The sequence below is a fragment of the Telopea speciosissima genome, chromosome 2 (assembly GCF_018873765.1).
Source record: "Telopea speciosissima isolate NSW1024214 ecotype Mountain lineage chromosome 2, Tspe_v1, whole genome shotgun sequence".
In the NCBI taxonomy this organism is placed as follows: Eukaryota; Viridiplantae; Streptophyta; class Magnoliopsida; order Proteales; family Proteaceae; genus Telopea; species Telopea speciosissima.
Window position 1 is genome coordinate 67,804,888 of NC_057917.1, and position 27,641 is coordinate 67,832,528.

Consider the following 27,641-nt stretch of genomic DNA (forward strand, 5'->3'; position numbering starts at 1 on the left):
CTTCAGGGCCAAGATATCTCAGCCCAGACCCAGTTCGGGCTCAGGGCGGGTTCGGGCCGACAAGGCCACACTTGCACCTCTAGGTATGATCCGTTCCCCGTGATGATGAGAAAAAGACTACTAGAAAAGAGTTTTTCAACTAGGCTCCTCTCCAGGACCCTAGTGCCCAAGGAGGCATCCAACAGCACTGGGTCGCTGGGACCACAGGGATGTGTGCCCAGCAGGCATCCCAGTGTGCCCAGATCTGATGGATGCCCCTGGACTCCCTGGAGAGGAGCCCTATCCATTTTACACCTATTTTTTTTTTCCTTTGGGGGTTTGGGGGGGGGGTGTTCGACGATCATCTATTTATTCAATGCACTATAGATTGCTTCCTGAATAGTAATAAACAATTAATCCAAAACAGGAGAAGATGTCAAAAGTATCAATCCCATTCTTCTAATTGTTTTCTTTTCTTTTACAAGCTGCTGCTGTAATCAGGTTGATTAGATGGGATTGGGAACACAATCCAATCCCTCATAAATGGATCTAATTAGACATTTTAACAAAGAGCTATTTAGTTCAAAATGAACCTAAATCTTTCGTTAGCTTCTTTTTGACTAAACCTCTAATCAGCTTCTAAGTAAAGAAATCAAAATTCAAAGAGGCCCAATACAAACAGAAGAGAACCAATACACTCGAGGGCTTCCGCATATAAGTATGCCTTAGCGATAACCCCTTCCTCTTCCACGTCCACCCCACCCCCTGCCTCTTCCACTACTTCTTCCACCACGAGACAACCCTTCCAATGCCCTGTTGACAAGCTGGTGCTGCACACCACCATCACCTCTTCCTTTCTTCGTTGCAGAGTTGCCTGAACCATTAGTGGCAGTAGCCATTCGCTTTGCACTGCAACGGAATGACATAAATTAGCTAACAGAAAATAAAGAACATGAAACAAGAGAAAAAACATGAGACAATGATAAAGGAAAAGTTCTCCCTACCCTGCCGCAGCAGCAGTTGAAGGTGTAGACGGTTTCACTGCTTCTTTCCATGACAAATTGATTTTCTTATCCCCAGCAAATGAAGGTGATTTTGAATGCAGTGGCTGAAATAAAAAGAAATTAAGAAAATCAATACAAGCATGGATACGGGTCATGCATACATGAACAGGAAACTATTTCCTCCATTCACCTGTGTCATTGCCAGTATATTATTGCAGGTTCTTAATCCTGTTGTGGTATTCTGCTTTTTCGTTTTCTGCAGAGAATATGGTATAATCATAAGTTAAATTAACCAGATAGCTACACAAGAGACTGCAACCTCCCAAGAAGAAACTCACAATGCTAGCCTTTGCTTCATCAGTCTTAGCAGCTGCCATTGCCTTGCCATGTTCCGCCATCCCCTGAGTTAATTTCTTCATGGTAGCCCTAGCTAATTCCTCCACATTACTCAGCCTGCACCATCAACAACAGTAACAATGTCAATTAAATTATTTCTGAAATGTCGGAAATACCATTTCTCCACCTATATGAAGTTCAATGTTGCCACCTAAGTCACTTGATGAGTCATATATTGCTTCTATTCTTTGTCAGGAGTTATATTTATTACATATTTTAATATTTTCCTGCACTTTAAGAAAGAGTATGGGTTTGTTGCTATGAGCCTATGCCAAACCAGCCAAGCATTGCTGTTTTGAAATGACTCAAGCACAGTCGCTGAGTTGACAACGCAGAAAGTTTCCATACGTTCCCCAGAGCATCTCTTTCTACATTGCAACTGCAAGTTTCATCAAGAGCCATATGCCATGTGGAAGAACACTTTTCCAGGATTGTTTATTCAAGAAAAATTCACATTTTTTTAGATCTTTTCGTAATTCCAACAAGTGCCCTGGCCTTTCATTGTAAATCTATACATGAAAAAATACAAAGAAATACAAAGATGTTTTTATCCTTTTTCTTGCAGTTAATCAAGGGTTGGTTTCCCAAACGGAAACTATAATTAACGGAAGCTTGTTCACGACTTCAGGAAGATGGGTCCCCACAATCAAACAATCAAACAATCAACTCATCCAACACGATGAGAGAATTGGCAAAGAAATCGAACAAAAAAGCCGGAAAGACTTGTCATAGGAACATTAAAAGGTCTCTTTCTATCTCCTCTTGAATAGGAAACTTGGAAGTATTATTTTACGAGTACGTCTCACATTGAATGGTAGGTGTATAGTACTTTAGTGAAGATCTTGATGAGCTCTACAGAAGTCAGCGCCTACAGTGCTGATGTATGCACTTTTTGGCCATTCTGACGAGTTTTGAAGGCGAAACGGCCCGTCGAAGAACCACCAAAACACTTTTTGGACTGAGATCAGGCTTCATCAATAACACTGTCGTGGACGAGTATATGTCGTCTCGCAAGGGCTTTGTGCATTCACAGACACCCTAACCTTTCGAGTCTCAGGCTGGTGGGGTTAATGATGAGAACCCTAAGTTGTCAGGTTTGGGTACTGGTAGTGGTGATGGTGATGGTACTTGTAGTGATGATGGTGATGGGGGTATCACCTTAGTTAGTAAGTTCGGGAACGACAATTGAACGGGAACGGATACGTACGGCAATTAAACGGACTAGACCCGGCTTCATAAAACGCATACGATAATAATACGGTACACGTTTAATATGGGTATAATACGGCATAGACGGCAATAATACTCTAAAAAAAACAGACATATATTCATTATATAACATGCATTCACCACCTAATAAACAAAATAATATCATGATTTTATGAACTAAAATAAACACTAATATAATATCCTATATTACATCTCTAAGATTATCATTTAACATACCAAAATATCAATAAAGTAGTTTGTAAAACATAAAATATCAATATAATAGTCTATTACATCTCATCAAACATAAAAAAAAGTAAGACATAATGTGTTCTGGAACCATGAAAACCCCATAAAATAGTCTCTAAGGACACAAGTGACAAGGCAAGAGGGAGAGTTCCAGATATGGATCTCCACTGTTACCCATTTCTCTTTTGTACACATTAGCTACAAGAGACAGAAAAACAAGAATAAAATAAAATAGAGATTGAGCTGTTCTCGCCAATATCACACCAGATTCATTTGCTTCACTACCACCATCAAAGTTCAAAGACCAGAGAAACAAGAGGAGGAAAATAAGAACAAGAAGAGAATGAGTTGAGTAACTTGAACTGGATGATTGGGCTTTTTGCCACAGACCCACTTCTCAGACAAGCACAATAAGCTAAAGAAAAGCATTTGTCTTACAATGTTCAGAAACACTGTCAAATCAAACCATACTTGCCATGATTTCAAAGCCTTTTTTGCTCGGCTTTCAGAAAAGCTTTCTGTTTCTATTTTCCATGGAGATGCAGTTGGAACTTTGTGATTTTTGGTTTGATTAGCAAACAATAGGAACTAAAGGAAGGGATACTAACCGAACAACAGTGGAAGGAGAAACGTCGCCGTCGCCGTCGCCGACGAAGCTTTGTTGAACGGAGATGGGGAGGATGATTGGAGATGGAGGGCGGCTGCTGTTGCCTGCTAGGGTTGGATGTTCAACGCAAATCGAAAGGGACGAAAGGGTAATACACGAATTATACGAGTATAATACTCGATCGATTAAAAAACGTGTTTTTTTTATAAAAATATGGGAAAATGCGGGGATGGGAGTATTATGTGTTCAAAAATTTGGGTACGCGTATAATACGCGTATTTACTAACTAAGGGTATCACTACCAAGAGCCAGAGCCTATGCCTAAGCCAGTGCGCTTCACAGGAGAGACTCAGTACACTCATGCCACATAGGATGAGGACCATGGTGGACTTGCCTATAGGAGAGGCTCACGTCACCGATTCACGCCATCATTTGGGGAGCAATAAGATAGCATAGATGACACGATCAAGAGCTTGACTGACAATAATGGAGGCATGAGTATGGAATGGTATTCATGGGGAGCAATGACATGCACCATCATCCATATATGACACGAGGAGCATTGGTTTCGAGTATAGTCACTATACTGGGTATGGTAAGTTTGGAGCCTTTGGTCAGGCTGGCTCTTTATCATCATTACCCTCTACCTATGAGTACGAGGGTCAATCACACATTGGATCAGGTTTTGTGGAAAGCATCTTTGGGTTCTCGGGCCACCAGCCATACATGTTGGTGCCAGTTCGGGTTCCACGGGCACCATCTAGAAGCGGTGGTTATCGATCGAGTTCCTTACGTTTTGGAGATATATACTGATGCAGATACATCACCAAATAGGGCTTGTTTCATTGGGAATAAGTCTAGGGTTGAGTTACAGACATGTTGGGCCTTTGGTCCCATGGGTTTCTAATGTAATAGGCCACTTTTATGGACCTAAAATATGGGTATATAGGTTGCATACGGGATTAGCCCAATACTTAGTTTATTTTTATGTTTTTTAATTGAACCGGTTCAAATTGGTTGCATCCAATTGGTTCAATTTAAGTGATCATGTGACTTGGTTAAGTGGTCATGTGACAACTTAAGTGGTCATGTGATGTAAGTTGGGTTTGATTAGGACTCTATAAGTCCAACCATGTTTTGAGTCTATTTCTTTTAGTATTTTAGTTTCCTAGTTAGTTTAAGTTACCTAATAGGTTAGGGATAAAGTTAGGCCATTCCTTTTTAGTGTCTAAATCTATTTTTGAGTCTTCTATATAAGTTTGTAAGGGAGGCCAGCATTACATACGAATTTGATTAATAAAAATTAGCTTTATGCTTGCTGCCTTTGTTGCTGCCTTTGCTCCTTCGTGAGTGTGCCTTGTGAGTAATATCAAGGTTGCCCTGTGAGTAATATCAAGGTTGAAGGGATTGGTGGATCTCCAATCGACTCCTTGCATTGTGAAGATCGGGAGACCCCATTGTTCATCTTCAAAGCTGCTGTCACTGAAGACCTGCAACAAGTAAAAAATTCTGCAACTCTTCTTCTTCCTTCTAGAAGGTCACATACAAGGTGACTTTCATGAGAATTCTGCCCAGCCAAATCTAACCATTAGAACCTGCTAAAAATTTGATCGAGTCTTCCTCAAAACCTAAGAAAGACTCGATTCAAATTTCAGCACCATCCACCAAGCTGATTGTCTGAAATTATAGTTTTACCTCTCTCTCCTACTTCTACTAGGAAACCTCCATAACTTCGAACCTGTCCATCAGTTTCAAACCAAACTTTCAGCATACATCCCTTACATCATTGTTGACACTCGATCCAAGTTTCAGCCCCAAACTCCCACTCTAACCCCTCCATTCCTCCACTCCATTAAACCCAAAACTTGCAACTCAATTCTGTCCAGAATTGCAGAATTTCAAAACTCATCCAACCCCTAACCTTTTAATACCATATTGACCCCCTAGACCTGCCCATTAATACCCTATAAACCCCTTTCCCAATATCCAACCCAAACCCTAGGAATTGACCTAAATCCTAGTGCTGTCCATTCGAACCAGCAGCCCCTTTTATTGTTTGATCTTGTTGTTTGGCTCCTAGTAGGTCTCCTACCTATCTAGGACTACATTATATACCCTAGGTTAGAGTACCTCTAGTACACTGATGATTCAGTTTATAGGGCTGTTGTGGACGACTTCGAGCGTTACTTCCAGCATAATATGTCATGGCCAACGTTTGTAATTCAATCAGACCAAAGCTTTATTCGACAACAACAACAACAACAACAACATGGTCTTTTTGATGATTCGGCCAGACACTCATTACACACTTACACTTGTATTTGTTTAATCTATGTCTCTTTCCAAGTTTCTAACAATTGTTAACAAACCGTCAAACCATCACAATGCATGATTATGAATATGATGCCTAATGCTCAACTATGATTATGGTTTGATATTTTTTTATCCCTAATGCTTAATTAAGTTGTTTACACCTCTACTTTAATAATATGTGTTCTAATTATTATGTGGAATAGCCTAGGGTACAGGCGTAGAGCTCACCTCCGCCGTAAACTACCAACCTAGGGTCCGAAGTCAAAGTACCATTTTGGGTTTGAATTTGTAACAACTAATGTTTCCATTGTGTTTAGAAGGCCTAAAATAGGGTGGATGTCAAGTTTCAGGAGCTACTTGGCCATATGACCACCGAAACCCACCACCGAATCTTGACGGGAAAAAATACATACACTCGCCAAGATCTCGACATAACTTGGTTTTGTGACTTGGTGAAACCGAAGGCTAAACCGAGTCCTAAAACCTTGATATGGGCTCAATCATAAATAAAGGTGATATAGAGGATGAAGTTTTGCGGAGAATTAAAATAAGACGGATGGTGTAGAGGTGCATCCAGAGTGTTGTCTGATCAACATATTCTTTTAAAAACTAAAGGAAAATTTTATAGGACAATTAAGAAGCATCATGTAGATAAACTACGTGTAGCGGAGATGATGTTGAGATGGATGTGTGGCAAAACTAGGAAGGATAAAGTAAGGAATGGTCATATTAGAGCTGATTTGGGAGTAGCTCTGATACATGATAAGCTACAAGAAAGTTGTTTAAGGTAGCATACCCATGTTCAACAGAGGCCCTTGGATGCTCCAGTATGGAGGAGTGATTTGATTAAGATTGAAGGAACTAAAAGAGCCAGGGCTGACCTAAAATGACCCAAGGAGAAGTGGTGAGGAAAGACATGCATACCTTACGCCTTGTATTAAGTATGACCTTGAATAGAACTAATTGGAGGGCAAGGATCCATGTAGTTGCCCCCATTTAGTTGGGATAAGGCTGAGTTGTTGTTGTTGCAAGAGCTAAAAATCATTTTACAATCTGTAACAGTTAATATTAGCAACTACTAGCAATACTACAACACAACAGAGTTATAAGTCATTTAATAATCTGTAATAGTTAATATTTGAGAAACAGTCAAACAGGCATCATCTTCTATCCCCTTTTTCTATCAAGAAGAATATTCACTTACTGGAAATAGAGAACTAGAGAATAGGCAGATGAATTTTTTCATTTAAATTGAGAGATAAGAGAAACTTCAAAAGAAAAATGGTCACCTCTCAGTGAAATCTTTGTAGCACTCCGAAAAATCCTCTCCAAGCCTATCTGATGGCTGACCAGTCACTATCTTATAACCACAGAGACTATTGGTGGCATTAGGAGTCTGCAAAAGCATGGATTAAATAAGTATCAATCCAAAAAAGGAGGACCAAAAAGCAAGTCAACCAAGTAAATGATATCTGAGAAGTTCATTCACCTTATGCGCTAAATGGTGAAATGTGTATAACAAGCATTCAACATAAGTAAAGTTCATCTCCTCTCCAGCCTTTCTCCGAGGCATGTATTTCTGGGCAAGAAATCAGCAGGGGAAAATTATAAGACAAGGACCCATTAAAAATGTATATATAAATTGACAGAAAAATGATGGTCATAACTTTAAAGCTTCAATTATTTGGGACAGAAAGCATTAAATAATTAAGATATTAAATAGGGTGAAAGTTGCAGACTGAGATCTTAAAACTATCATTATGCAGGAGTTAGCATGAAAGACAGTTAAAAAGTATTTATTAAGGATGGCATAATATTAACCATCATCAATAAACTTCATAACATAAATACATGAAAGGCCAAAATACGAGAATAGCAGCAACAGTTCTGCCATGGATTTCAATTGGCAACTCAGATTACCAAAATAAAATCTCCCTATGTTATAGCACTAAAGACATTGTCTGCAAAATTTAAAAACAGAAAAAAAGGTACCTTTAAAAGCTGAACAATAGAAGGAAGAAGCTGACGTGAATCCTGTGGTGACGTATAAGGTGAACTTTCCGCAAGGTTCTTGAGCAAGTCAAGTTTTCTTTCTTCAGGAAGCTGGCAAGGAAAAGCATCATTAGACCAAAATGAAGTAACTACATTATGAAAACCCGATGCGTTATAGAGAGAGAGAGAGAGAGGAGGACCGCAGAAACCTGGAAGTGAAATTCAATGGTTCATAATACCAAAAACAGTTATTATGTGCTTGTGCTCAAAAAAAGAACATTTATTATGTGCTCGTTTAGATACTTTCATACAGAAAAAATGTAAAAACAAACTCTCATGGTTCATAATACCAACAGACACAGAAACTCAGAATATTACCTTGTCAAAAACAGGTATGATGTGCTTGTTCACATAGTTAAGAAACTTGCTATTTGATGCACCCCTCTGGAAAATAAGATTTCAGTGAACTAAAAATCTAATATTTGTCAAAATTGGGGAAAGAGTTCCTAGACAATCAAGTCCATACCATAAAGAATGGAAGAGCCATGTAGAGGCATGAAATCAATCTGTCAATATGATCAACATCTGAAACCTGCAGTATCAAGATAAAAGCATCATAATTTAAAGCCAGCATCGTCAATGTGTCTGCGAATTTGGCTTCTTTTTTTGGGGGGTGGGGGGTGGGAGGAAGAGAAATTAACAGTGTTATCAAGGCGACCAGGCAGTAAATGGGGATACAGGCAAACCTTGCGTAGGCAATTTGATCTAGGCGTGCACCTAGCTTTATTTTTGATTGGCAAACCGCCTGTTGACCCATACTGAATAAAACTATTGAAAACAAAATTAGAGCACTCCGTATGAAGATTAAGGACATACTAGTTTATTTTTTGGACAAGTGCTACTATGCTTTTTGCTCTTTATGTACTAAAATGAGTAAATGACTCAATGTTGGCAACCTGACTGTTATTGTGGGCATCTTAGAATCATTTTTGGATGGACTTAATGCTGGACAAGAGAAAAGATACAATTAAATTTTATAGTCCAGTTTTGCAAATCATGTATTTTGTGAATGTGAACTATGCTTTGTAAGTTCACTTTAGCTTTATGTTTGGAGACTTCCTATTTTTAATTTGGTTTTGTGGTAGACAGTAGAGACCGATTTCTTTTGCTATCTGAAGGACTTCAACCAAAATCCTGTGGAACACAAGCCACATGATCTACCTGTTCAGCCAAGGAATTAAAGAGACCAACATATTTCCTTGAGTATATAGGCTGTTTTGTGTCTTATCAGTGTCATTTATAATATAAACTTAGTGCAAAAGCGATCAAGAAGAATGGGCCAAAATTTAGCCTTTCCAGTTCCTGGGCAACACCTAGGCAACCAGCCATTCCATCACCTAGACGATTTGACAATCTTGGGAGAAAAGTATAAACAGGGAAAGGAAAAAGGGGTTTTCACACTGATCTACATAGATAAAATCCAAAATACAACCTGGGAGGCTGACACAATTTTTTCTAGAACCCATTTGACATTTCAAAATTATTCAAAATTATTTACCACAACCCCCTTCATGTCATGGCTCTCAACATTCAAAGCCTATTTTCCTTGTGTCACGACTATTCTGACCTTGCTCCCCATGTGATCTTCTGCAGAGTCTGCCATCGAACAGCTTAATGCTGAGCACTTTCCCAACTAGGGTGCATTTCTAGGTTGCTGCATGGCGTATCTCAGTTCAGCATCAACCTCAAACACATCATCTTCTTCAATGGGTGTCTAAGATGCTAGAATGAGCTCTAGACCATGCCCAGTTCTGCCTTCGTCTATGGCTTTCAACTGGTCCATCAGAGAGCTGGGCAAACAGAGTTCCACAACAGAGGAAACGAGGAGGAAAGCAAAAAGAAAATGGGGAATTTTTTGTTAAAAAAAAAGGAGAAAAAAGTTTGATTTGAGTAGGGACACAATGCCTTAAACCTCCCTCAACTTTTGCCCTTTTCCAAAATAGATACAGCAACTCTGCAAACGTAGTAAGAATTTGCTAATCAGCCAATGACGGTAGGGTAGAGATAGAAACCAATGCCGAGGCGGAAGAGATTGCGAACCCATCAAAACTGAGAAACTCTGATCTTGGCTTGGATCTGATTTTCAAGATGAGATTAAGACCACTTTGACTACTAGACATAATGATGCAGAAGCCGAAACCATGATTAATTTGGCTGTTCTTTGATTTTTCGTTGGAGCCTTTTTATTTGTTTGTTCTTTTAGCCTAGGGTTAAAACAGTCTTTTTCATGGTTTATCTTCTTAGTTCCCCTCCACGATTTTAGAGGGATTCGTATTTTATCTTATTTGTTTTAGTTGTTTACACTTATACTCCTATTTAGAGTATAAGTCTATTCTATGTTTTATAATTAGGATTCAGATTAGGAATCCCAACTCCTAATCTGATTAGGATTGCTTTAGATTGATTATTTGTAAGGCTTTTTGGCCCCCCTTTATTATTATAAATAGTAGAATCGTGGGAGGCTCCCCCACCTATTATGTTTGAAATTTTGTTTCTTCTTGCTGCTGCCGCCATGACTGCTGCTGCTTCTCTGTCTTGTGTGTCATATCAAGACCCCTTGTGAGTTATATCAAGGGCTAAGGTTGGAGAAATCCAGCGACTCCTTGCATCTCGCAGATCGGGAGGTTCTTCTTCTTCTTCAATCAAGCTCTTCGAGTTGCTGCCATTGAAGTTCTTCTATTACAAGTAAGCTGTTACAGAATTCTGCAATTAATTAGTTCCTTCTTATTCCCTAACCCAGCCCTACATCCTCTATCAATTTCCATAACCCTCAACCCCATTAAAGCTGCAACTCCTATTTTAACTAGGATTCCTTCGTAACTACAGATCTGACCATCAGTTTTCATTAAACTTCTAACCACAGATCCCTCACAGCAGACCTTCCACTCGACCTAACCTGCAGCCTTCATCTCAAGTTCTCAACAACTAAACCCTAATTTCCTCTCTTCTCCATTACACCCCAGCAACCCTAAACCTGCCTAGACCTAACCAGCCATCCAAATCATCCCATACTTCAGCCGAACCCTATTCCCTACCTCTGTGACACTCGGCCAGAAGCTCTTGGCCTGATTCCCTCTAGAAACCCTAGATCCCTTTATCCTCTTTAGTCCTAAAACCCAAAACCCTAACCCTAATATTCTGAATTTCTATTTCTTATTTAAACCTAGTTAGATCCTATACTAATAGACTCCTAAAAACCTGCAGACCATTATCCAATAAACCCTAACTCAATCTCCCATTCCTAACCCTAACTTCTGCCCTAGTAACCCTAATCTGTCCATTCGGCCAGCCCTAAGACAGAACCTGGTCCTAAGTGAGATTTATTTCACCTAGGCTACATTACATAATACTGAGATTTGCAATCCAAGAATTCCCGACCCAATTGATTGATTGTCTTCTGAGATTTTTTCTCTTCTCATCATAGGGATTTGAAGATTTTAGTTGTTTCTTTTACAGAGTCAGGAATCATGGCAGAGGAGTTCCAAGCCTAGATTTTTGTTTAACAGTTTCAGAAATCATAGAGGAGAACCTTGCTAGTTTTCATCGTTCAGATTCCTGAAAAGGAAAGGGATATGCTGATCAAATCAATGTTCCATTTTCTCAACAGGTATTGATTCTTCAGCACACACATATGCGCAAGCGAGAGAGAGGGAGAGAGAAAAAGAGCTAGAGCTTTTATAGTCGGGGTTGATCTCATGACATTAGACAGAAAATTTGATATAAAAGCAGAGGTATTTTTAGAAAGAAAAATATCTTAAAAGCAAGGATCTAAGTATCTGTACTGGGTATTGTAGGCGTTATTTTAAGAGACCTATCTTATCAGAGTGATGCAAGATACGCATGAAAATGGTAAAACAATGCATGGATGTGCTTATGATACATATAAAATACAGTTTTGAAGCATAAAACACCTTATTATGCAATATATAAATATGGAGAAAAGTTCATGTGGGGGAATGTACAGGCCACGCCCAGACACAAAGGGGGCGAAATGACCGCTCCGCACCCCATGAAAGGCGGAAATCCCGCTTCTCATGATGCCAACACGTGCGCTCTCATTGGCCCACGCACAGGGACCACGCTCCCCCACAAAGAACGCTTCTAAAGATATTCACAAACTCAGTTTAAAGACAGCCGCATCCTAACCCCTACAAAGTTGTGTGGGTGAACAACATTAATATTAAGATCAACGATTAATGTTTGCTCACGTATTTTATTGGCGTGTTGGTCGACAAAGTGCAATGTGATGTCCAACCCTTAAAGGTGTGTCACATCCTTTTGGGGCGTCTATGATTGTGTGATAAGAAGGCTCAACAATGCGGTTATGAGAACAAGTAATCCTTTAAATACGATGGACTCGAAATGAAGTTCCTCCCAGCTAAGGACCTTCCGGCGATCAAGTGATGCAGAATCATCACCAAATAGGGCTTATTTCTTTAGAAATAGGCCTAGGGATGGGTTATATACATGTTGGGCCTTTGTTTCCAAGGGTTTTTTTATGTATTAGGCCACTTTAATGAGCCTAAACTAGGGGTATATAGGTTGCATACGGGATTAGCCCAATACTTAATTTATTTTCCTGTTTTTAGATTGAACCGGTTTAAAATTGGTTGCATCCAATTGGTTCAATTGGTCTAATTTAAGTGAAGTGTTCCTATTGGTCAATAGGTCCTTATATCCTATTGGCTAGTATGGAATCTTCTTTTAAATTAGTAGTTTTAAGTTAGATTCTTTTGTTTTAAGTTAGTAGGGGTATCTTAGTCAATTTACTGTTTTAAATTAGTTAAGTTAGATTAAATTTCTCCCTTCCACGATTTTAGAAGGAAGGGACTTTAGTTTGTACTAGGATTTGGCCATTGGCCCTTTATTATAAAAGTAGAAATCGTGGGAGGCTCCCCCACATTGAAATTTGAAAAAAAAGACTGTTTTCCTGCTGCTGCTGCTCTGCTCCTTTGAGGGTGCATCCTTGTGGATTTCAAGGTGGAAAGGGTGGGTGGATTCCTGCGGCTCCTTACGCCGTGACGGCTGGGAGGATGTCTCTCTGAAGGTGGTTTCATCCTTCATCATTCAAGCTGCTGCCGGTGGATTCCAGTGATGAGTTTGAGTTTAATTTTTGTTTTTATCATTCCATTCTCCTTCCTCATTCGAGCCCTTTATTTTTTGTTTTGATTTCATAAACCCTAATTTATCTAGAACCTATCCAAACCTGTTCCCTCATCAGAATCCTCTCATACTTTGACCACAGCTCCTCCTCAACACCCTCCATACTCGATCTAAGTTGCTGCCTCTTCCCATCACTCAAACCCTAATTGCCCTTCATCTCCACTAAACCCTAAATAGCCAAAAACCTGTTCAGACCTAATTAGCCATCCAATCCAGCCCATATTACAGCCGAACCTTCCCCCTAACCCCTCTAATATCTGACCAAAAACCCTACTCCAATCTCCAACTCAAAACCCTAGTTTTGGTAATTTTTCTTAATTTCTAAAACCCAAAACCCTAACCCTAATTCTGCAGGAATTTTAAACTGATCCAAATCCCAATATTTTTATATCAAAATAACCTTCTAGACCTGCTGATCATTACCATATATTACTTTCATCCATAACCCTAGCCTAAACCCTAGATTTGCCCTAAACAGCCAAAACTGCCTAGCTAGACCAGCAGCTGTATTTAGATCCTGTTGATTGGCCTCTAATAGGATCCTTATCCTATTGTGAGCTACATTATCAAGCTTCAGCGGACAGCAAGATATTTTCACCCCAGCATGTTAAGTCAGATGGTCTCCTCGGTTCTTGTCCAAACTCCAAACTCGATGGAGTCGAGTTTTTTCAGAGGAGGAAAAATGATGCAGTAGCACTTGTCTGGTTGCACTAGCATGACCGAGTTTGAAAACCCAAACCTAGACAGAACCGGCCCAACCTGGGTTTTTGGTCCAACAAGGGTTGGAAGTAGTTTAGTTATTCTTCAAGTCTTTTATTTGTTTAAGTTGGATAGGTAGGAATAGGCAACTTAGTTTTTGCGTTGGTTTGCAAGATATTTTCAGTTTTAGAGTCTAATTAGGAGTCTTGTTAATTTCCTTTATATAACTGCATGTACCCAATGTTGGACACACAGAATTGGATAGGAAAGTATTGGGTTTTGCCCTACGTGCCTGCGATTGCGTGATTTCTTCCCCTCCCTGCAACTCTGAGATCCCACCTCAGATTGTCTCTCTCCTCTAACCGGCCCTCCACCAAGAGGTTTCCGTACCTTCAAAATGGTAGAGAAAAAGATGCTTTTCCAGAATTCAACTCCCAGAGGAGAAGGCCTAGATCAAAAATTTCAGGCAATGGAATCACAAGAGTGCTTGGAGAGTGGAGACCAAGACTCCCCCTAAAGGGTGCCGACTCTAAATAAGCTTCTGATTTTAGATGATCTTCAATTAAAGAATTGGCAATTTGAGAACTAACATTACATAAGGGTGAAGCGATCTTCCTTATGTTACTGGGAGGGTAAATTGAAATTATGTTATTGTAAGGAGAGTTCTGCATCATACTTGTTCCTAATTTTAATGTGACTGAAGAGGTATGAATGCGTTTTTCTTTATTTGTTTGGAGTAAGTTTAACATGGCCTGAATATGTAGCTGTTCATTCAATGGCTTAAGAGCCACTTTAGCTTCTGTGAAACCAGCTACCATATACAATGGTCTGGGGTTTGTCGAAAGAGAGGAATGCAAGGGCAGTTTAAGACAATCTCAGGTGTTATTCCAAATTTATGCAGATATTAGCCGGTAACCTATAGACTGGGCTTCAGTTACCAAACAGTTTTATGTGGTCAACAGAAATTGTTTCTCTTCTAGACAGTATACCTTGCTTTTTATTCAATGTTAATATCCATAGAGAGTTCAATTTCACATTTGGGGGTTTTGAAAGTCATGTCAATAATCAATTATAATTACATCTTTTATATGAAATGAACATATACTCTTGTTGTTGTTGAAGGGAGGCAGAAAAACAAAAAGACTGCTTGTTCCATCGGATAGCAAAAAATACATTAGAGAGAATTTCTAGATGGTCAAATATAATGAAGTATGCATGTAATTTACAGAGGAAATAAGAAATAGAAATCGTAAATTTGGATGCAACTCAATAAGAAGCACCATATTACTACTGCAACTTAAATAAGATTACCATCCATCTTCAAGTCATTGAAATGAGAAGCATGACATTTGTCGTATTACTGAAGGAAATGCCAATCCAGAGCCAGCAAGTCTCAGTATCACTATCAGGAACCATGACAAGAACACCATTCTCCCCCCCACCTCCTCCTCCCAAACCGATTGGAGAAGCTGATTTGGCTACAGTAGATCAAGGCTCCCTCTTCAGGATCCGTCTCTCTCCCTATCTCTTACTTGGTCCCAGTTGGAAGTAAAAGGTGATGTGGCTATTTTATGTAGATTGATTTCCTCATCCAGGCAGAGTGAATGGAAAAACTCTTACTTCTAGAACTAGATACACAATTCCTTAGCCAAGGACTGAGCCGAGGACTAGGCCCCACAGAATAGCACATATGTCAAAAACCATCCTGATTCTTTAGACATTGAGGTGTACATCACCATTTATCTCTCTCTGTTCTAAAATTTTTTCACTAATTCAAGGAAAAAGATAACCTTTTTTCTCTGTTTTCTTACATTTTTCTTTTTCCCAACTCAAGGAAAAAGTGAGGTCCAACCGTCCAAGCCTTTGCATTTTCATGACCCAGGTGATAATTTAACTCACCCAGGTTGTCGAGTTCAATGAAACTCCATCCAGGTGAAATGGTTCAAACCAGGTCTTCCAATAGGGATGAGTAAAAATTCCATTATACAAAAATATAAAAATAATAACAAGGGCAGAAGTTGGGCACACTGCCCAAGGTATGCAGGCGGCCTTGACCAATGGGCAGGGTGGGATGGGAGGGGTAGGATGGTCCTTTCCATGGGGATTGGGAGAGAGACAGACACAAGGTGGGCACCATGGTGGCATGCCCACCCTTTTCCTTAATAATAATAATTAATTCAAAAAATTATATTCCAAAAAGGTAAGGATTGACCATGGTAACACTTGGTTGTCAAACTATTGGAGGCAAAAACCAGAGCATCATAAATCTTCAGAACCCAGGTTGCCTGGTGGAGGGCCGATAGGGAAGAAGGGAAATCGGGAGAAGAAATCAGAGTTGCGGGGAGAGGAATGCACAAGAGAGAAGGGGGGGGGGGGGGAAGAAGGAGATCGCACAAGTCACAGTCACATGGGCACTTCAAACTACAACTATTCCATTCTATTCAATCGGTTCTCACGTTAATTACAATGCAAGTATTTAAAGGGGAAAAACAAAGACAAAAACCAAAGACTCAACAACTCCTCGTTGGACTCTAAAACTGAAACTGAAATAACTTGCTATCTATCTCCTACGTATCCTACCCAAATTAAAAGATTTCATAATACTTTCCCAAATAAAATAAACTTCCTAAAATTTTAATAGACCAAGACTCAAACTGGACCCGGTTCATCACCATCTAGATACCCAACTGGGTTTGGGTCGGTCCAAGGCAGTGCATCTAAATCATTGCCTGTGTAATATGATATTTAGTAATGTAAAATCGACCTCGCACCAGGGAAACCAGCGGGAGATCAATTGCAGCAGGATCAATACAATAAAAAGAACAAAAATTGAGTAACTAAAACTCTTTTATTGCTATTTCATGTTTACATATGAAGTAGAACATAAAAGGATAAGAAGAAGAGGAAGAAAGGGATATAGAAGGGGGAATAGGATCAGCTATCTCGGCTCATCATCCTCTCACCCACGCCCCATGGTATCTCACCATTGCCACATCTCACAGCTTCATCAATAGCTCATTTCTCTTCAATCACTCTCTTTTCTGTTCAGCCACATACATGTATTTATATTAAACAACCCAATCCTAATCTAAGTAAGAAACAAATAAATAAAACCTATAAAATAGAAACTAGACTCTAACTAGGATTCCTAACAGAACTAGGATTCCCAATTAGGATTACAACTCAAATAGGAAACTAAATAAGTGTCTAACAATAAAAACAACACCAAAAATCAACTACTCTAAGGCCGCAGTCCATATCAGCCCCCAAATAACTGTTCACGTGAACAGTGTCACTAGGTACAGTTCACGTGAACAGTAACTTTTTGTTTTTATTTTTTCTTTGGTCTTCTTTATGCTTCGATCTACATCATTTAGTTTTTCAATGAATTGAAATAGAAGGAACAGAACAAATATGCGTTTTGCAAGGCAAGTGGTCGAAATTTTCTTCCCTACAATAGTAACAATACGGAGAAACTCAACTAAGCCTCATCATAAGTAAAAACAAAGTCAGAAAAATATTATCCAAGTATATCCAAACATCACAACCGATTTGAACACATGGAAGGTGTGACACTACATTCCTTTGATAGATCCAGGGCACAATTAAGCCAAGCAACAGTTTGAGAAAGCCATCTGAACTTCACTTTGCACAAACAGGGCCATAAATAACAGCCACAACAGAAGATAAAATAACATGTTGACAACTTCTTCATATCCAAAAGCCAAAGGCAATAAATAACTTACATTGAACTGGGCATCTAGATCTGCCTGTCCCTCAATAATCTCAATTAACTCTTGCACTCTCTCTGGGGGAGCATTATCTCCAAATATGCTCAAACTTTTCAAGAAGTCCATAAACATTTTAAACTCTGCTCCAGTCACATCTTGTAAACTCTATCAATAGCATTCAATAAGATCATTAGGAATCTTCTAGCAATCTCACAGATACCATAATTAAACTTTAGATCATTACATACACTCAAGAAGTGGAAGCAAAAAAACCCAGCAAAGATATATGACTGACGAAGGGAAAGCAAGCCCAGAAATAGAGATCACCATCACAAATAAAATACAGAGAAAACAAAAAAAATTAAGCTCAACAAATAAGATAGTGAACTTACTTTCTTCACCAATTCAGTTATATGTCTTTCCATTTGCTCTTGAGGCTTCAAAAGTTCAGCTTTTTGGGGAAAGACCTAAAGTATAAGAAAGCACTTAGCTCAACTATAGTAAAATGCAATAAAAATAGGCATCGTCTTGAGTCTGGGTTACAGAGCCATTACAACATTCTGGGGCCTTAAAAGCTTGCAACTGCCACATGTTTCACAATGGATCAAGATCAGAACCTAGCATCATATAGGCCCACTAAAGGATTAATTACATGACAAATCACTTGAATGGATAATCCCAACCAAGCAATTTATCTCTATATATCTGACAGTGTTTAGAAGAATTTAAATTTAGTGTATGAAATTTTTGAAAAATAATACATTGATCAGATGGTTGGAAGTCATTTGATCAAGCTGCTTATGATCTTTCATTCATGAGACCTTGCCTACATAAGTTTTTGGATGCGACTCACCTAACAATAGGTCCTGATCCTCTCAACCTAAGACAGCAGATGAGTTATCGGAACCCCAGACCTGTGAAAGGCTTACGTAGCCCTAGACCCAATATGCTCAAACTAACATAAAAATATAATGTAGAAGAGATCGAAACAAAAGTTACAGAAGGGTGCTTCTCACCTTATCCCTAACAAAATTCAGAACCTTTTCACGTATACTTTCATCAGTACTTGGTTCATCGGTGCTCTCAATATGCTTAAACAAGGCCGTCAAAGAAGCTGCAGCAAGTGCATATATTAGCTAGAGAAGTGCTGTAATAAAAGAGTTTCCAGGTTTTGCAAAATAAACCATGAAGAGAGTTGGTTTACATGCACAAAAACCATATCAGAAATATCATAAAAGGGGTGGAAGGACAAGACTGAAACATTACCACATTGGAAATCAGAGGCAACTTTCTTTGCAGAGAATACAGAATATAACAAATGGATGGCTCATTTACTCATTACAACAATTAGCCCCCATGCCCTGTTCCAATTAATTAGAGTCCACTATAAACCTATCTTGCCATTTCATCATATGCCACATCTAGAATAATGCATATGTAGCAAATTCCCTTTTTCACAGATAAAATCATATCCTTTCTGCCTATACCTCCTCCTTTCGGAGCCTTCAAATTGAACGAACACACTGATCAATAGAACAGTCACTCTTTTCATATTGAATGACCAAACCATCTCAAATACAAGGTCTTTGATTTAGGGCCCCCGGAACAAATCAGATCACACCTACTGTACAAGATAACAAGATCGTGCAAACACACATGAGATAGTCCACAACAAATGGCAGGCCTAACAACCCATTGGTTAGTGAGATAATCTGCCAAGCAATTGACCAACCATGCTTTCAATAAAAAAAGGAGTTCAAAAGAGAAGACATGCACACCCTGATAGATGGGAGAACCATGGACCATTGACATGATTATCCAACCTATCACATCAGCTGATCCTTCTCCAGGCCTCAACCACAAACATAATGACCACCCAGGACAAGAATGTAGTTCAAACCATGGGCCTGAGAGAATAACTTAGCCCTTGAAGAACCACCTCACATACAGGAGGCTTCAACCAACTACCACAACCTTCTTCTTCTTCTCTCCTATCGTGGCTGTTATTGTTTCTATTTTATTTTCAGTTTCTTTCCTGCTAACACTATTACAAGTTGCTGACATAAGTCTTAAGTGCTGAGGGTTATAACATTGAAATTAAATTATATTGAAGGGAATCAAGTTCCCTGTGGTGGAACTTACCTGTGACAGTCTTACACAAGTTTATGGTCATTTGGCATTGAGTTATGTACATCCCTGATCCCTCCTGCGATCCATCAGATCATCCTTATATTTTGGAAGGTGATTTCTCAGCACAAGAAGATGACTCCACTGTAAGTTGGTGACCATCAGACTTGTGGAATGTGAGTTTTCCTACTACAGCCCTAGTTACTAAATCTGTGAATTGCTGAACTGTGATATTAGGTTGATGGATTAGTTTGATTTTGTATATGATGGATTGAATATGGAATCCTGCTTACACTCAAAGTTTCATGTTGTTTTGATGATTGGATGATGGTTTAGAGCATTGTTTCTAAATCTGGCTGCAAGTTTCTAATTTGGTAAAGTGTCTATACTTGAGGTCCAACCATTGGTCGTCTTACTGTTTTGAGGGTTTGTTATACTGCTGGTTGTGAATATTTAACCAAAACCTTGGGTCATTCTAAACCCTAGATTAGGAGTTTTGCTTGGTAATAGCTTGCTGTCCGTGAGTTACTCACAGATCCTGTTGTGGATGGGATAGTAAACCTATTTGTTGTTGGGTAAATATCCCCCCATTAACCTTCCCCTTCAGACAACTGGCTCTAGCTCTAACTCTAGCTCTACAGGAAGTCAGGATCAAGCCAGCTCTATCTCTCTTGTGGACAATATAAGTACGCAAATGATTGCTCCCACCAGATACGCCCCTGGATCAGCTAACAGCACCTCACCCCTGAGCAAGTCGTCACTAAAGTTGCAATTAATGTAATCTCACTTGCCGACATCCTCAGATGCCATGCCTTCCCTCCAAAGTTCTAGTTTCACATTTATATGTCCCTAGTCACACCAGCACACAATACATCCAGAGCCAAAGAACTCAATCAGAATAATCCATTCAAGTTAATGTATTGCAAACAACAAATGTCAAATCAATTGTTGCACATAAGAAAACAGTAGTATGATAGAATCTAGGAGAATCAGAAAAAAGAGGCATTAACCAAAATGAACCAATTCATATTCCTAGATAACAGGTGGACCGTAAAACTTGAAATTCATAATTTTTTTTACGAGATTAGTTACCTTTTGCATCCTGCCTTAACAAAGACAAAAGGGCTTTGTGCACCGCATCACGCTCCACATTTTCTTCTAAAAGCATCACCAAACCATGATCAGATTTATTACCAAACGAAAAAGAATGAAAGGAAACTAAGCATCCAAAGAATAATTTGAACATCAAACTACCAGCTGTAAGAAGTTGTCCAAGAATGTCCACAATTTTAGAAACATATTCTGGTGTATCCTTGCAAAAAAGAGGAAGTCCACGTATTGCTTGCACCCGGATCTGTGGATGAACAGAAACAAGAGTTTGACTTATGTCATACAAACATCCGTTCATTTTTTTTGGGGGGGGGGGGGGGGGAGGAGGGAGGGAGGAATCAGTTCCCCAAAAACTGAATGTATTGTTTTGATCGTTTCCTTCTGAGCTATGCTCATTCATTCTTTTCCACTCCCTTAAAAGATACCATTTTATCAGATGATTCTCAACAAAGTGCCAGATCAAACTGTTACAACCATTTATATGACATTAAGCATAGGCAATGGCAATCCTTGACCGGAACCCAACCACTCAAAATCTGTCTTTCCCACTTGTTCTATTGATCAGAAAAACCAAATGAATATGCAGCTAGGTCAGGTTTTGGGTTAAAACTAAACTACGCAAACCATAACTAATTGAGTATGATGTGCCACCAGCAAACATACCTCGTTTTCCCAGTTTGGGTTGGTATCTTAATATTTTTAAACCCAATTAATGAACCCATCGCAGCCTCTAGTGAGAGGCAAACAAATCAGATTAGGGTAAACATCCATCAACCAGGGCCCAACTAGTTTGAGCATCACAGCTATCCCACACATCTAAAAAATTTTACTGAACAGGTCAGGGTAGGTTGTGTGAATTTGGCAACCCATCTCAAACCTGAAAGTAGGGAGGGCAAGATATTTAGGATATTAGTTTATTTATTATGAACCTATTTCCTTTATCTTGTTGGCTTACTTTGTTAGAGTTCAATTTGTAACAGATTACTACCATTACAGCATTCCTATGGAGGGCTTCCTTAATTGAGTTAAATTGGTTTTCTTCGTTTCCTACTTGAGTAAATTTCTGTTTCAGATTTTTAATTTCTTATTTATATATATGTAACTAGAATTTTCAGAATGAATTGAGTTTGTTTTAGGTGAAGCCTGCAAGGTCTCTCTCCCCTGATAATGGTACCAGGATCCCTTCCTTCTCCATTCTCTCCCCTTCTCTTCCTTCCCGTTTCTTCATCTTTATTTCCTGCTATCACTCTTCGCTGGCTTCTGTTAATCTGAGTGGTAGTTGCCGACCAACAGAATCAAATTGTTCTCCTTCACATTTTCTTCTTTCTCCTCCTGTTCTGGGCGTAAGATCATCACCCTAGGGTGATTCAAACCCTACAATCCCAGGCCCTAATACCTCCTCTGTGTGAAGTAGATCGCTGCAATCAAGCTCATTTCTGTTGTTCCACCGGCAACAATTTTCAGACCAGCCCTCTGTTAGTTTGGATGTGTGCTTATCGGATTTTCAGAAGATCCTTGGTAGAGAATCAAACCCCAAACCCATCTCGACCGGATCTCCGTGAGAGAGATTCCTCCTTTGTGGTAGTGTTTTCCGTCTCTCTGTTTGGGACGAGAGGTTGAAGACATCTTTAACCCTCATTTATGTCTCGTTCTCCATTATTACCACAGTTCTTTCATTTTTTTTTATATGCGTTAATTGATATCCTTCCATGTTTACCCCTAGTTAATAGTTATAAATCCCCCTGTGCCCTTTGTCTATATTCTATCAAATTACCCCTCTCATATTTGGTTAATTACGGCACTACCACTCCTCGCTTGCTACCTTTGATACAGTTACGGTTCAGTCATTACCTTTTATTGGATATTGTATACTTGGGTGGGCCCATAGCGAACCCAAACAGGGTTGTTTGAACTCCGTATCGCATCACCCCAATGTTTAGGCCAGTCCCAACAGAATACAAATGGATTTAGCATGCCCTCAACCCCCCCCCCCCCAATAAAAGGGCACCATTCTGCCCCCATTTCCTTGTAAAATAAGTAAGTCCCCTCCATTACTTAATACATTCAGGTTGACCACTATTTATTACTTAATACATTCAAGTTCAGCATTGGCAAAACTGCCCGAACTCCACAGATTTCTATGATTCTATCCCTCTTAATTAGCAGCGAATGAATCAGGTTAGGGTCAAAATCTATCCCCAAACCCAAGTGGTCTGGACGTCCCATCTAACACACACACGTGACATAACTTTCCGTCTTTCCCTAAACTTTGGTGTAATAAAGCTCTCTCTGGTATCATTTATATTTTTGTTTATGAAACACGTTTTCAGTTTAGTAGGTGTTTGGTATCATTTGTGGCCCCTATTTTTGTTTAAAATAAATTGGAATAATTGAAAAACCATAAAGCCATTTTTTTCCCTTCTTGCACAAGCCTGCTGGTTAGTAGGTCTTTGGTATCATTTATGTGTTATGGCCATAGTTCGAAAACTCGTTTCGTTTTGGTGTTTCGGCCTGACCGAAATCCGAAATAAAAACGGGGGTGAAATTTTTCTAGCCCAGCAGCACTAGAGAGTATCTCTAGATTGGCACAAATATCTGTCGTGGCAAATTGGATAGAGCTGGAATTTTGTGGACAAGTAGACCCAGGCCAAGGTCCCCTGCTCACACGTCAAGTTACAGCCAAAACGGTCTTGGCCAAGTGGCAAAATAAAGCTTCAAAAGTCCAGTGGAAAAAATGAAACTTCTCTAAAAAGAAATAGACAGCTGAAAACACAAAGGAAATATGCCGACACATGGAAGGGAATATGGCTGAATCTGAGTCTGAAATTTGACATGTAGGCTCTAGCCAATCTAGACCATTTTCTAGATATCCTTATCCACACTGTCAAAAAATCAAAATTGCCACATCAACTTTCCACATGACAAAACATTGAACTAGACTAGAATTATTTTACAACGTCACCATCGCAAAAGGAGAAAACTATTTCATGCTGTACATGAACCCACTATAACCATTACCCAAGCTTCTCATTAGCAAAGTTAAGCATAAATCGTTACGTAACCAGCATAGGTCTTGCCAATCAAAGTCATTGACCACCTGGTCCGACTTATTCCATAAACCCTGAACAAATGCAGAACACAAGAACCTGGACCCCATAAAGAAACATCTCCCCGCACCCCCTAAAGAAAAGTTCTCGAAATTTTGGAATAAAATAGTTTAAATACTTCCTCTGCACCACATTCTTCTATAGGATTAGAAATCCTCTCCCTGTTTTCAAAAAGTGGAAAGAACCCTACACCATCCTCCTCAAAAATTCAGGCAAAAGTTTGTCGACCCAGTGCAATTTGGCTTCTAGGAGAATCAATGGTTATGGTTTCCACCAGACAAAACAGACTTGACCACCAAGCTTGCATACCAACTCTTTTTATCAACGACAAGAAGAAGGTTGCCAAACCTGCTAAAATCCATAACCAAATACACATCTTCATTGGGAAACTTCCTTAGTTTTATAAACAACCCCCCCCCCTCTTTCTTTCCTCCACCAAGACATATCACCAACCTCCCAAACAAGTCATTGCAATTTAAACCACAAATAAGATTTCATGAACCTCTCAAATTGTCACAAGTTGGTCAACCCATAGCCATAGGTAAGCGAAAACAGATTAAGATCCCCCTGTATAACAAGCAATAACTTGCCAACTCCGATTATCTGAATCCTCAAAATTCGTTAAGTGATCAAAGTTCAACAAATGGAAAGTAAGACTTTAGCTTCCCCCTGTACCTAAGAAACAATTCAATCCCTTTGCTTTGAGGAAAAGAAGCCATCCCAAGCAAATCAAGCTACTCGTCAACAGCCACAAACTTCAGTGGATTAAGTAACAAAATCTACCTGCACAGTAACCAAACACAAACTCCTTTCTACCAAAACATCAATGGAAATTCATTTTCTAACCAACATCAACCTTGAAAACTAGAATTCACCATAAATATCCACAGGGAGATGTTCCTCCTGTAATCTAACATTATTGTCAAAGAGTTAACTTCCACATCCAATAAGCCAGAACCATTTATGTCATCTTTATTGATCAGCAACATACAAGGAAGACTTGTGGACTGCTTCCAGAAAAGGAAGACCTAAAAAACCTTTCAATTTGCTCAAAAATCTTGTACATGCATTTCACCCTGCTTTCTTGTAAATTGCACGACTTGTTCATATTGGAGACAATATCAATGTATCATTCCTTAAAATAGACCCTGCATCCCATCCAAATGTCTTGTTATTTGACAAGAACTCCATTTTATTGCCTCTTAATATACCTCAGTGCTTGGTCAGGTGTTCTAGGGTGCTTTACATGTGTACCTCAAATATTTGCTTTGATACCTGAGGAGTGATTTCTATAAATTTTACCCCAAAAATATCCAAACCAAAACACTTACAAACTTCATCTTCCCATGCAACACATGCCATAGTTATTACTCCTCATAGAAAACAGCTTATCTTCGACAAACTGCTTACCTTACTCAGGCAATACTCTTTCACCAGTCACCACATGTACTGTCAACCCTGCCCATTTCAATTGAATTTGAACATCCACCCCCACAAATGCCATGCAAAAGCAGCTATCAAAAGAGTAATTGCACCAAGACTCTAGCACAATTGAAGTGTCGGGGAAGGGCTTCCCATCCATTGGGTATTTGAGCTGCAGGAAAATTCCAAGATGGCTTACTAAACCTCTGAAATATCATCCACACAAATCCCATTATTCCTTCAGTTTTCCATGTAATCACAATCACCATCTGAAACCTTAAAAAGAGAGAAAAATCCTTCTTATGCCAGCGGATCTCTGCTACTTTCCAGTGAAAATGAATAAGTGTTCATTTACTCCATCAGATCGCATCTGGTCAATAATCTTTCCACCCAAACCAATAAATGATATGATTAGATTGATATTCACATAAGACTTTTATCTACATAATAATCTTTGAATTGAGAATGAAAACCAAAGTGCACTCATGACATGGAACAACTTCATTAACTCATGATTGAGCAGGCAGCCTAGCATAGGAACATCAATGTTTCTCAAAGTAAGTAATCACCTTATTGACGAAATTTCTACTCATTTCTCCCTTACTGGTTTAAGCTGAAACAGCAGGTCTGGACTGTCATCCTTCGCTTATGAAGAATGGACAACAATACAGGAACAGCGACTAGAGTTACCAAAACTGGAAGTCACTCCACATGCCACCGAAAATCAATCACAATTAGGGAATAACTTCTCAAAACAAGCAACGGATCACATCAATCACCTGATTAGCCCTTAAAACACCATCTACGATTTGCAACACCTCATAAGGCATGCAAACGGGAATTTCAATTCACATAACTATGCCTCAGATAGAGCCTATTGGAGGGCAAAGATCCATGTAGCAGACCCCATTTAGCTGAGATTATCCTGACTTACTGGGCTGTGCGTCTTTCCTCTTACTTACATCTTTCATCTTTTATACTTTCTCTTTTATTTTCCATATTTCATTTGTCATTTCTCATCTCTTTTTCATCCCTTTTTTGGTGGTGACCTCTATTTTCTCTACTTTGTTTTGTTTGGAACCATGTAGCCGACTCCATTAAGATGGGATAAGGCTGAGTTTGTTGTTGTTGTATAACTACGCCTCAGCATATTCATATTACAAATCATATAAACCAAGTGAAAAATCTCACCAGAGTCCAGACCCCACAAGACGCGAAGTCTACCCTAAACACAGCATTTAAAGTGGAAAAGGAGGAGGATAGAGAGAGAGAGAGAACTGCTACTTACACCAAGCTCCTCTTCCTCGCACAAATCAAAATGGGCTTCAACAGCTTGGCTGGAGATGCTGGGGAAGAACTTGAAGAACCGGGGAATGAGCTGTGCCGCTAACTGTTTTGCCTTTATGCTTCCTTTAGCTGCTCTTATTATACCTTCGTAGTCTTTAACATTCTGCTTCAGACCCAGAAAAAAGATTTGAATAATCCACAAACGAGCAATGGTATTACTTTTAATAGCCCTATTTCTACGTTCTAAAGGAACAGGAAGAAAAAAAAAAAAAAGTAGAAAACTAACCTGTGATTTATCCTTGGCTTCGTTGAGTCGTTCGCCATACTCGTAGAGCTTCTCGATCTCGCTCGTATCTTCAGACCCATCAACCATTGCTGCTTCAGATAAGCAGAGCTCACACAAAGGGGGGGAAATTAGAAGAAAAGAAGGGGGGAAGTCAAGGGTTCAATCCTGTAATGAATTTATCGAGCTTCTAATTTCCAATAGAACAGCAGTAAATATGGAGTAGATACGGAAAGCTAGAGGCTCTAGATGGGTTTAATAAACGGAAGAGAAAGAGGAAGAAGACCCGACTTCTGAGAGAGAGAGAGAGAGAGAGAGAGAGGGTGGGGGATTAGAAGAAAAGACGGGCAAATCAAATGTTAAATGATGAAATATAATAGCAGCAAAATATAAAAATGGTTTTTTAAAATTTTTTTTGGTTAAATAGATGGTTTTAATAAATGGAAGAGAAACTGAGAAAGAAGTAAAATTCGTAAAGAGTCTCAATTTCTGAGAAGCGAAACGAAAAATGAAACGTAGAAGATAACGAGGGTTACGGCTTGCGTGTTATGTTAGTAACAGGTGACAGTGCTGCTCTCTTTTTCACCCTCAAATGTGACCGACCACCTTGGGCTTTTTGTTTAGCTTTTTTACGAGTCTATGATGACGGGGTTGCAGTCTATGTAGTATGTAGTTATGTACTTACTATGTACCAGCAGTGTATCAAATGTATAAAAACACCCTTACAGGTGTTTCCATTTATTTGCAGTAGGGTACACGAATCCAATTTTGTTTTGGAAAAGACTGGGCACACTGCCCGCGTACCACAGGTTAGCATCCGTTGTGTCTATTTCTCTCTTCCCCCTCCCTTGAAATGATGTCATACCCGTCCTATATGATGTCTCGTCCCATGCTTTCATTGGT

At 39.3% G+C, this 27,641-nt stretch overlaps 1 protein-coding gene across 2 annotated transcripts; it reads right to left on the minus strand.

Moving 5' to 3' along the window:
- Positions 1–367: 367 nt before the first annotated feature.
- LOC122652534 (apoptosis inhibitor 5-like protein API5) lies at positions 368–26,941 on the minus strand. 2 transcript variants are annotated; one of them, XM_043846306.1, is made up of 16 exons: positions 26,742–26,941; positions 26,457–26,618; positions 20,784–20,883; positions 20,622–20,684; positions 18,419–18,516; positions 17,795–17,869; positions 17,418–17,567; positions 8,276–8,341; positions 8,128–8,193; positions 7,750–7,860; positions 7,247–7,336; positions 7,047–7,153; positions 1,322–1,436; positions 1,174–1,239; positions 984–1,087; positions 368–888 (listed from the first exon to the last, which is right to left on the minus strand). In XM_043846306.1, the coding sequence occupies exons 1-16, from the start codon at positions 26,826–26,828 to the stop codon at positions 705–707; spliced, it is 1,644 nt and encodes a 547-aa protein (XP_043702241.1). In that variant the 5' UTR covers positions 26,829–26,941; the 3' UTR covers positions 368–704. The 2 variants fall into 2 exon arrangements, with proteins under 2 accessions (XP_043702241.1, XP_043702240.1); XM_043846305.1 differs by having other exon boundaries at positions 20,622–20,687.
- Between the last annotated feature and the right edge of the window lie 700 nt (positions 26,942–27,641).

What these genes read in the sequence shown, in the direction of transcription:
- LOC122652534 (XM_043846305.1), bottom strand. Translation starts at nt 26,828, where the DNA reads ATGGTTGATGGGTCTGAAGATACGAGCGAGATCGAGAAGCTCTACGAG. An exon ending in TGGCTCTTCCATTCTTTATG is followed by an intron (nt 8,194 to 8,275) that starts GTATGGACTTGA and finishes CTTATTTTCCAG; the next exon opens with AGGGGTGCATCAAATAGCAA. An exon ending in TCAACTGCTGCTGCGGCAGG is followed by an intron (nt 889 to 983) that starts GTAGGGAGAACT and finishes ATTCCGTTGCAG; the next exon opens with TGCAAAGCGAATGGCTACTG.